Source organism: Balaenoptera physalus, assembly GCF_965194825.1.
Source record: "Balaenoptera physalus genome assembly, chromosome: 12".
Lineage (NCBI taxonomy): Eukaryota > Metazoa > Chordata > Mammalia > Artiodactyla > Balaenopteridae > Balaenoptera > Balaenoptera physalus.
Genome location: NC_138897.1, coordinates 54515873 through 54528015, shown reverse-complemented (window position 1 = coordinate 54528015; position 12143 = coordinate 54515873). Strand labels below are relative to the sequence as shown.

Genomic DNA, 12143 nt, shown 5'->3' with positions numbered 1-12143 from the left:
TAACACAAATATAACAATTTGTGAAAATCCTTATATTTGAATATGGAATAAGTAAGTAAAATGGTGTTAAATGTGGAAAGCTATAATCACTAATGCCTGGGAATGAAAACTATGCTGATTCTATCAAACGCTAACTGTTGGTCCAGAAAGCCTTACTATTCCAATTTGACTTTTAAAGAAACATCTTTAAGGCACTAACTCTGTCTTTCCAGGTTATCATATAACATCTGGTTTCAATTCCTATTCACTGAAGAGACAGATTTGTCAGGTTTTGTTCTAGGCACCAGAACAAAACAGTGTGAACAAAAGAGGCAAACTTCTCCCTTTGTGGAGCTTTTTGAATTCCAGTGGAGCTGATGACGCTCTCTCTACATGAGTGAGTAGATCCAGTATGTAAGAAGGCAGTGATTCACTCTGAACACAGGTCTTACTCCTGAAGTTCAAAGTGATCATCACTGAACTTTATCTGGATAACAGTGAAAATAACACGGAAAGTTTGTTGGATTGACTATTTACAACATTTTCCTAGCAATTTAAGAAAGAAATTAACATTAAAAACTTGTTGGGGCTTCCCTGGTGGCACAGTGGTTGAGAATCTGCCTGCTAATGCAGGGGACATGGGTTCGAGCCCTGGTCTGGGAAGATCCCACATGCTGCGGAGCAACTAGGCCCGTGAGCCACAATTACTGAGCCTGCGCGTCTGGAGCCTGTGCTCCGCAACAAGAGAGGCCGCGATAGTGAGAGGCCCGCGCACCGCGATGAAGAGTGGCCCCCCGCTTGCCGTAACTAGAGAAAGCCCTCGCACAGAAACGAAGACCCAACACAGCCATAAATAAATAAAATAAATAAATAAACCTCTAAGTTAAAAAAAAAAAACTTGCTAAACCTTTCACCTAAAAGCAGTAGTCCTCATAAGAGAACTTACAGGGAAATATTCTGCTAAAATAATAAACCTAAATGCTGAATTAAAAAATATTTCAGTTTTCTCACTGCATAGATATGTATAAAACCACAACTAAAACTACAACTAAAAGTAGGCACCAATTACAATGCCACTGTCATATAAACTCATTTTTCTTTTAAAGCTAAAAAAATAGTAACTGTTGAAATTTTTATAATGACCATATATAATCAGTAAATTTAATAGGGCCAACTTTTTGTGCAGCTTTTTCAAATGACATCTTTTGTGTGGTAGGTCTACATGTTTTTATTATATTAGCCTTTGCATTAATATGGTTTTTTTTAAAATTTTTCACATAGGGAATACAGTCAATAATATTTAACAATTTTGTTCAATGACAGTTGGTAACAGGACTTATCGTGGTGATCATTTCATAATGTGTGAAAATATCGAATCATGATGTTGTACACCTGAAACTAATATTGTATGTTAATTATAACTCAATAAAAGAAAAATAATTTTAGTTAAAAAAAAAAAAAAGAATAGTTGGTCCCTATGTTTTGAACAAAAAATTCCTATAAACACTTCAAGTCCTTTCTCCAAAAACAGTTAACTATTTTCTACATACACACTGCTGCATGCATTATTTTTTCTTCTTCAGATCTTATGATGTCTTATCAAACCACACTGCAGCAACATCCATTTTTGCACACATCCTACCTTTCCTTAACTACAGTTTCTAAGAAGTGTACCATAACTACGGCGGTTGCTGTAAAGAATCACTATCAATTTTTCTGCTTTTTCCTGGTAACCAAACTGTACAGAGAAACATCTGAACCCCCTTCTGATCTAGCACTGACTGGATCTTGCTGTTGTTTTGAACCTTTAATTGATAGAATAAAAAAAAAAAGAAAATACTCCACCATGGGCACTGAACAACTTTTGCGGGGAAAAATGGAGCAAGTGCCAGTTTTGTGAAGCTGCATTCACTGACAATTTGTTCTATTATCTCCCTTTGTTTCCGGTGTATTTTATCTAAATTACAGAAAATATCTGTATTAATATTTTAAAATTACAATATATTATTTCATCAAAAATCATGATCAACAGATTAACATTAACTTCCTTTTTCTGGGTGTACTTTGGTGATGCGTTTTTCATAAGCAAAATCTAGAAAATTTTATTGCAAATACATTTAATTCTTAGACTCTTAACCTCACCACATTTCATAATTGAAATAGCTTTAGGCTGGCAACAGGCCAAATGTTTTCCCAGGCAATTAGCAGAACAGAGCGCCACTTACTGGTTTTTAGTTATTATTCACAAGAATACTTAAAAGAGAAACATGATAACAATTTGATTCTCTGAGACTGGTAATAAACTTTAATAGACTTCACACCGCTCTAAGAATATAAGAATACAGCAGCACCTCCACTGAACATTCTAATAACAAATTATGTTAAAATTACCTTTAATGCTGAAACACAGCATCAGAAAACATTAAATCAAGGGAAATTCACAGAAATTAATATATTCTTCACAAGTAAAATGAACCACAGAACAGATGTTTTTTAAGGAGTGTACTTATAAAGATAAAATTATATTTTCCCAGTTTTCTAGCTCTAACCAAATGTTTGGTTATTCATTGATTAGCTTAAAAATCCAAAAATATAAAATCTCAAATAAACTGTCCAAAAGACATAAAAATAAATAAGCTTAAAAAGCTAAATTGAGCATCTTAATTTCTAAATGTAAAAGGAAAAAATTATTTTAAGCTGGTTTCGAACTTGATGTTCCTTTTCTATGGGTATGATCGTTCCTCACTTCAAACTTGTAATTTTGCAAATCAGCTAACATTCTGAAAAAATTGTTTGATTTTCGAAGGCTAATGGAGCATCCTACTCAAGAATTTTATAAAGCTTACTTACCTTGGTTTGGTTGAATATTCATATTTGGTCTGGGGCCATAGTTTCCCATCGGCTGCCCTTGACTCATGGTCATCTGGTTCTGTACCGGCATGCTCTGGGACGATGGCACGGAATGGCTGTAACCTCCCATGGACCCGTGGCTACTTGAAGGCATATTCATGGAACTGTTTGTCATATTCAGTTGATTGGGTCCAGGTCCCTGCATAGGCATATGGTTAGGCCCTTTGAAGAAAAGTGATCAGAACCAAAATATGAAAGTTAAACAGATGATCTATACAAAAGTACCTTAAAAAGCTTATTTATTTTTTTTGCATTAATGTAACAATAGCACAAACAATAACTTGAGTATTTAATCAGTAGCAAACAAAGTGAATGCTTTACACGAATGACAGCAAATACTGTGAGGTGGACATTATTATCATTTTACAGATTAAGAAACTGTTGCTTTTGAAAAGCCAGGAACATTCTGGAAAAAAAAAAGAGTAATGAAGGAGGACTTGCTTTATAAGAGACAAAAACATATAAAGCTGAATTAAAAGTATGTAGTATTAACACATAAATGAACTGATTAACCGATCAATAAACCTAGAGCACAGTCTGAAAGTGACTGAAATGCATAATTTGGTAAATGACAATGGTGCTGACATTAAGTATCAGTGAGCAAAAGAAAAAATAATTCAATAAATGATGTTTAACAACTGAGTAGATATCTGGAAAAATACAGGTTAGGTCCCTACCACATTCCTTCTCCCAAAACTAAGTCCAGATGAATAAAAATATTAAACATTAAAAAAGAAGAAAAAGCAAAGAAATCATAACAGAGTATTTCAAAACAGAGAATTTTAAAAATAATCTTGGACTGTAAGGGCCTTTTTAAGTATGCCAAAAAACCCAGAACCATAAAAGAGTTATAAAGTAGAGTACATAAAAATAAAACATTTGCACATGACCAATAAAACAAAATTAAGTAATAAAAAGATAAACTGGGAAAAAATTATTTACAAGAACTATCACAGACCAAACTACTTACTTAACATATAAAGCAAGTAAAAGACCACCAGCAGTAAAAGGGCCAAGTATATGAATGATCACTTCACAGGAAAACTACAAAAGGGGTCATAAAACATGAGAAAATTGCTTGCTTTATTTAATATAATAAAAAGGCAAATTAAAACTATGAGATCCATTTTTCACCTTTTAGATTTGCAAAGATCAAAAGTTTTGTTCCAATTATATTATGAAGAAAGAAGCACTTTCATACTTGGTTGAGAGAATATAAATGTATAAATAAGTACTATTTTTATGTAGACCAATATGGCAATAACTACCATATTTTAAAATGAATATACCTTTAGGGCTTCCCTGGTGGCGCAGTGCAGGGGAAGTGGTGCTAATACAGGGGACATGGGTTCGAGCCCTGGTCCAGGAAGATCCCACATGCTGCGGAGGAACTAAGCCTATGCACCACAACTACTGAGCCTGCATGCCACAACTACTGAGCCCACATGTCATAACTACTGAAGCCCGCGCGCCTAAAGCCCATGCTCCGCAACAAGAGAAGCCACTGCAATGAGAAGCCCGCACACCAAAACAAAGAGTAGCCCCCCGAAACTAAAGAAAGCCCACATGCAGCAACAAGGACCCAACGCAGCCATAAATAAATAAATGAATGAATGAATGAATGAATGAGTGAATAAAAATAAAATGCATATACCTTTAACCTAGCAATTTCAGTTCTAGGAACTTATCCTATAAACATACACGTTTTTGTGTGTGCACGTATATGGATGCAAAATTGTAAGTTTATCTGTTTACTTATTTATTTATATTTTACAGAGTCACAAGAGCATAATTTTTAACACCAAAAGACTAGAAATAACCTATATTTCTGTCAGAAGGGAACTGTCCAAATAAATTAGAGGCATCCATAAAAAAGAATGTAATGCAGTCATCAAAAGGAATGAGGCAGCTCTTTATATACCGAGTGGTCTCCAAAATATATGTTTATATACTCATGGTCTCCAAGAGAAACCTTTAAGAGGTAAAAAAATGATATATAGTAATATCTACTGTATGCTACCATTTGTGTTTTTAAAAAAAGAATAAGAAGAAAGAAAATAGAATGTATACATGCATATGTTTTTCAAGGATAACTGGATACCAATGCCTGTCTGGAGCAAAGAGTCTGGGTAGGTAGGGGCTGTATGCCTTTTTGTACCTTTTTATTTTATTTTATTTTTATTAGATACGTATTATCTAATTTTTTTTAAAAGGAACCTAAGACTACGAGGATATACGACCAAGATCAAACAGCATATAAGAAGCACTACAACTTACATTATAAAATATTAAAAACAAAACTAAAATCGGAAATTAAAAGCCTAGTTACAAATTTGTGTGCGTAAAAAGGTTGGCTAAATACTATACAAAACTTATTAAATAAAGACAATATAAGTAACTGGACCTCCAATTTCTCCTACACCTAAATGTAAACTCTCTAACTATAAATTGTTTTAGAAGCTCTACGGTATTCTGGACAATCTAGGTCATAAGTGGTTGAAAATCTCTGGCTCATAAAAAGTATATCTTACTCCAGACGGCCTTACACAAAAACGAATATGTCACGTTAACAATAATTATATTGCTGCTCGCTTGCTTCCTCAGCCTTAGGCTTGAATGTTATCTGGAGAAGTTGAGTCAAAATCCTAATTAAAGATACCACCATAAAAAGTCACAAAACTCCTCTAACTTGCTAACCTGCATTAGCACTACCCCACCAGTTTTAAAAGCAATGTGTCCTAATGAGCTAGATGTGGATTAAGCAAGAAGTTTGCTTCTGACCACAACCAGACAAGTAGTTACCTCTTTATTCCTACCTCCACATGGTGGAGGGCCACTGGGCCATGACCATGGAAGCCTTGGCAGGAAAGAGAAGGTTGCCACCAAGACACCACAGCCCTCCTACATGACCCCATCACACATCAATCTCCTATAAGCCAGGCTATCTGGCCTCTTTTGCTCTGTGCTCTCTTTTGCTTCATTTTTTACACCCACAGTCCCTGGACACCAATGCTACCAACCAACATAATCAGTTAAGACAACACTATCCTAAGGATGCTAATATTACTAATTTTAAAAATAAATTGCTCTGTTATTTTAATTTACTCTCTTTATTGCTATTTGGCTAATACTTTCTTTTTGTTAATGAAAACCACCTTTGTCTTTAGAAAGTAAAAATATGCCCCACCAAGAATTATAGGTATGGGTGTGACTGATGTTACAAAAACAAAATAGCTTAAAGATAGTGATACTTTTCAGATTAAAAATTCAAACCAGCAAAAGGTAACTAAATAAGCATCCAATGGTCTGAAAGATATTTTAAGTGGCTCTAAACTTAAAATGGATAAATAGTAAATGGTTCATTATATAAGAAAGCTGACACTTTTCAGCTTTTAATTTTGCTTCAGTATCGATTTCCATATTTCTATTATACTATAAACATATGTATTCATAAAAATGCATACTCAATTTCAAAAGACCAATGAGGAAAGACTAAGTACATGCGCACTTTAGAGCCTGTTTTGTTTTTTCTCCCCATGTGTCTTTTCCAGCAATACTGTTTCTGAGACCAATAAATTTTTAAGTAAATACAAAACTCAGAGAAATGGTACACATTTTTATAAACAGATCTTAATTCTTAAGCCATGGTGCAATGCCTTTTTTCCCCCAAAAGCTTCTAAAGCCAGCTGTATTGCATAGTTTCAGACAGACTAAATTTAGCCAGTTCTGTTCATCAGAGGAATGCTGTGTGTCAGCTACATCAAAGCCCAAGGGCAGCCTGATAAACACTGAATACAGGTCACGTAGCTCTGTAGCTAACAAACTCTAAGAGAGCTTGGACTCGGGGGCATTCAAAGCAGTTTTGTCATCAACAATCTAGTATCCCTTGAGCCCCCACGTCGTTTCAGTTGCTAAGCAACTCCGGTGTTAATGTCTTAGAGGAGAAAAACTTACCAGGCATCTGGCCGTTCATCTGGTTCTGCATGTGTGGTGCAGGAGGACCCCCAGCTACCATTCCATCTGAAGGCATGTTGTGTGAGCGTGGAGGTGGGGGAGGGCCGCTCTGATTCATCCCTCCAGGACCCATAGGCATATTCTGTGTGGGTGGCTGAAAGAAGACAGTTTAGTAAAACAAGAAAAACAGTCAGACTAATATACTAAAGATGCATATGGTATAACAGTTGCCTATACTATTCAGTTGAATAGGGACAAAAACACAAATGCATTTCAACTTATTCTAATGCATTTTAATCATGGACTTATCAACATCATATTTAATATGCTCCAAAGACTTCACAAGATCATTAGCATGAATATGTCATCCGACCACCTTAGACCATAAGAACACCACGATTCAAGTATATTCTACGTTACAGTGAAAATTAAAAATTATAACATTCTATACAAAAAGAATTCTTATTTATATATAAGGATTTCTAATGTGCCCACTATTGTTTAAATTATGTTTTAAAAATTAAGTCTCCTTTCATTATTAATATATTTGGATATATTTACTGTTAATGATGAATTTTACCTGAAAAGATATAGTAACAAAAGACTAACGACCAGAAGCTTCAAAATGTGATATATTTTATACTGTTTGAGGAGGGGGAGTGGTTTTGAAGGGGGAATGTTTTAAACTGCAAAGACTCAGCTCAGCCCTACATTTTTGTGCCGACTACTCCTATGGATTGGAAACATTACTGATGGCCTCCAAGGGTACAGAGACAGCTGCCTCAAAAGGATGCCTTTGGCAAATTTCCTAATGAAAGTGTGAAAAAAATCACTGACTAACCTTGAGAGTTCACAAAAGGGCGAAAGGAAAAACACAGATACAAGGTGCTCTATAACACCTGGCTCCCTTCTTGGGAAATTTGGGTAGAGAAAGCACCCAGTTAGTTTCTTTCCAAACCCCAGTTTTTTAATCCTGCAAGAGGATAGGGAAGTATTGTTCTTTACAAATCTATTTCTGCCTTCTTTCTCTACTTGTCTACGTTTTAAACATAATGTCCATTCCTAGAACTTCAGTCATTATCTTCCTCCAATATGTTTACTGTGTCTGTACCACCCAGATTTTGCGAACACAATCCTCCCCGGCATACTTACCAGATATACATTGTTCTTTAGACATCACAGTAAACACTCAAATCTCCAACCACCTAATAACCACTAACATTTACAAAATGAACCAAGTACTACTCTAATAGCACTCGTGCCAAGCTCATAATTTCTTCACTACTAAATTCAATCCAATAATTGCTCATTAAATATTTTCTCTTCAATTCTTATCTTAAATTCTTCATCCAATTTGTATTCTTTAAACACTTCGTTCCGTTTTCAAAAAACTTACTAAGTATCAACTTAGTGTCACATATCTCACTTTAAATCATCCTTTATCATCCTTCAATATGGCTGACTTGGCCCTCTTGCTTGAAAATAAAATTCCTTTCTCCTACATCCCTGTTCAGATTTTCTCTTGAAAATTCATGCTCTCACTCTCAATAGGTATCAGGTTTTTCATTTTCTTGTGATTCAATTCATGAAACATCAGTATGTGTGGTTCCCATCATAATAGAATAGCTTGTACCAAACCAACCCTCTTGCTAATAAAAGTTATAAAATCTAGACAAATGTAGAAACCATTTGAAGGCACTGAAGAGTAATGTACACAGAGAGGAACAAGAGGGGATATAACTCTTGAAAGAAGGGAAAAACAGAAAATCAGCCCCATAATCAACTCGGCTTTTCCTTTACTTTGCTGTATAACAGGAAAGTAGAGTCCAAGTAGAAAGTGGCAGTCCTACTAGACTGAGAGAAGGCAGAGTTTTTGGCTAATAGAGAGCTGGAAACTAAAGAACCAAGTTCCAGAGAGGAAGAAACACAAAGAGGGGTAAATTCAAGAAAACTAGCAGAAAACAGCAGTTAGGAGGCAAAAGAGCTGAGAAGAGATTTCAGCTTCTGCCCAGTTCGAGGGAGACAAAGATTGGAGTGTAGGCCCCACCAAATCAGAAGGGCCTTTATAAACAATTCAGTCTCTCTGTTGAGACTTCAAAAAAGCCTCTCTGGGGCTTCCCTGGTGGCGCAGTGGTTGAGAATCTGCCTGCCAATGCAGGGGACACGGGTTCAAGCCCTGGTCTGGGAAAATCCCACATGCCGCGGAGCAACTAAGCCCGTGCACCACAGCTACTGAGCCTGCACTCTAGAGCCCGTGAGCCACAACTACTGAGCCCAGGAGCCACAACTACTGAAGCCTGCGCACCTGGAGCCTGTGCTCCACAACAAGAGAGGCCACGACAGTGAGAGGCCCGCGCACCACGATGAAGAGTGGCCCCTGCTTGCCACAGCTAGAGAAAGCCCTCGCACAGAAACGAAGACCCAACACAGCCAAAAATAAATAAGTAAATAAAATTAAAAAAAAAAAAAAAAGCCTCTCCTCGGACTAAGGTCAAAATTGAAATAGATCAGCCCTAACAAGTCTATTAAGTCCTCAATTAAAAGTTACAAGGCATTCTAAAAAAATAAGAATAAATGGCCAACACCCATTAGGATGGCTATAATAATTAAAAAAAAAAAAAAACTACAGAAAGTAACGTGTTGGCAAGAATGCAGAGAAAAAACTCTCGTACATGCTGATGGGATTGTAAAAGGGTACAACCATTGTGGAGAACGCTTTAGCAGTTTCTCAAAGAGTTAAACATAGAGTTATCATATGACCTAGCAACTCCACTCCTGGTACAGACCCAAGAGAACTGAAGACATACATTCACACAAAACTTACACGTGACTGTTCACAGCAGCACTATTCATAATAGCCAAACAGTAGAAAAACATCTAAATGTCCTTCAGCTGATGAACTGATAAACAAAATGTCGTAAATATCCACACAATGCAATATTATTCAGCCACAAAATGGAATGAAGTACTGATACACACTACAACATGGATAAATCTTGAAAACACTATGCTAAGTGAAGAAGTCAGACTCAAAAGGCCATACATTGTATGATTCCATTTATATGAACTGTCCAGAATAGGCAAAGCCGGAGAGACAGAAAGTAGACTGATCAGTCTTTGCCAGGGGACGGGCAGAGTGGAGAACTGGGGCTGACTGTCAATGGTCATGGGTTTTCTTTTTTGGGGTGATGGTGTCCTAGAATTAGATAATGGCGATGGCTGCATAGCACTGTGAATATACCAACACCCACTGAATTGTATACAGGGATTCCTCATATTACTGTGCTTCACAGATACCATGTTTTTCTACAAATCAGAGGCCTGTGGCAACCCTGTGCGGAACAAGTGCATCGGCACCATTTTTCCAACCGCATCTGCTCATTTCGTGTCTTTGTGCCACATTTTGGTAATTTTCACAATACTTCAAACTTTTTCATGATTATTATATATATTATGGTGGTCTGTGAGCAGCGCTCTTTAATGTTACTATTGCAAAAAGATTATAACTCACTGAAGGTTCAGATTATGGTTAGCATTTTTTAGCAATAAAATATTTTTTAATTAAGGTATGTACATTGATTTTTAGACACAGTGCTACTGCATACTTCATAGACTACAGTACAGTCTAAACATAACTTTTATATGCTCTGGGAAACTGAAAAATGTCTGTGACTAGCTTTATTGCCATATTCACTGTACTGTGGTGGTCTGGAACTGAATCCACAATATCTCTGAGGGGTGCCTGTACTCTAAAAGGTTAAAATGATGAACCTCATGTAATGCGAATTTCATCTCCATTAAAAAAAAAAAAAAAGAGTAGATGGACAACAAATAGAAATAATAGAAAACAGGAGAAGACACATAGGTCATGCACATTTTAGAGTTATCTGAGAGACTTTAAAAATGACTGATTGATATATTCAAGGCAAAAAACAAACAGGACAAATGGAGAATTTCAGCAAAGCCTAGAATTCTTAAGTCAAAGGGAGCAACAAATGTACAGAAAGGACGACACATCAGAAAGATACAAAGGAGAGAAAATATGAACAGAAAGTGAAAAGACATGTACGTCATGGTGAAAAGGCCTAAAACACATCTAACTGGAGTTACAAAAGTAGAAAAGAGGGAATTCCCTGGAGGTCCAGAGGTTAGGACTCCGAGCTCTCACTGCCAAGGGCATGGGTTTGATACCTGGTCGGGGAACTAAAATCCCACAAGCCATGCAGTGCAGCCAAAAAAAGAAAAAAAAAATGTAGAGAAGAGAAAATAACACATAAGCAATAAGAATACTGCTCAAGAATTTTCCAAAGCTAACAAAAGACATGAGTCTCTAGCAAACGTATGAAGCGCTACAAACCTCAGCAGGATATGAAGAAAACCATGGCTAGATACTTCAGAGTCAAAGTCCTAAAAACCAAAGTCAAAGTGAAAATCTTAAAAGTAGCCAGGGAAAATAAGACACATTACCTTCAGGTGAATGGCAATTAGACTAAAAACCTATTTTTTATCAGAAATAATGGAAATAGAATATTTAAAAAATGACATCTTTAAAGTGCTAAGACAGAAAAAGAAAATAATCAACAACCAACCTAGAATTCTATACTAAGAGAAAATAATCTCCAAACACAAAAATGAAACAATAATAGTTTCAGATGGACAAAAGCTAAGATAACCTGTAACAAGTGAAGAGAATTCATCCAGCTAAATGAAAATGGCACAGAACTAGAGGGATTAATAAGAATGGAAAGGTAATATGTAGATAAATAAAAACATTAACATTTAAAATAATAGTGGGACTTTCCTGGTGGCACAGTGGTTAAGAATCCGCTTGCCAGTGCAGGGGACATGGGTTCAAGCCCTGGTCTGGGAAGATCCCACATGCTACGGAGCAACTAAGCCTGTGCGCCACAACTACTGAGCCTGCACTCTAGAGCCCGCGAGCCACAACTACTGAGTCCATGTGCCACGACTACTGAAGCCCGTGCGCCGAGAGCCTGTGCTCCGCAACAAGAGAAGCTACCGCAATGAGAAGCACGCGCATGGCAACAAAGAGTAGCCCCTGCTCGACACAACTAGAGAAAGCCTGCGTGCAGTAACAAAGACCCAACACAGCCAAAAATTAATTAATTAATTAATTAATAGTAACAATGAATAGTATAGTTTAAACATATGTAGAAGTATAAAATATGACAAGACTAACATAAAGGACAGCAGAATACATGAAGTTATATTGTTGCAAATTTCTTGTATTTTTCAGCAACTGTTAAAAGTACAAATTTAGAGTGGAATCTAATAAACCA

General features: G+C 36.4%; 1 protein-coding gene across 6 annotated transcripts in view; it reads right to left on the bottom strand.

The window, feature by feature from the left end:
• The window catches only part of SS18 (SS18 subunit of BAF chromatin remodeling complex), an 81906-nt gene that overhangs the window by 31531 nt on the left and 38232 nt on the right, over positions 1 to 12143 (bottom strand). For all 6 annotated transcript variants that reach the window (XM_082416197.1, XM_082416193.1, XM_082416192.1 and 3 more), the window contains exons 4-5: positions 6844 to 6997; positions 2830 to 3051 (exon numbers count right to left, since the gene is read on the bottom strand). In XM_082416197.1, coding sequence (XP_082272323.1) covers positions 2830 to 3051; positions 6844 to 6997 — 376 coding nt within the window. The remainder of the gene's footprint in view (positions 1 to 2829; positions 3052 to 6843; positions 6998 to 12143) is intronic.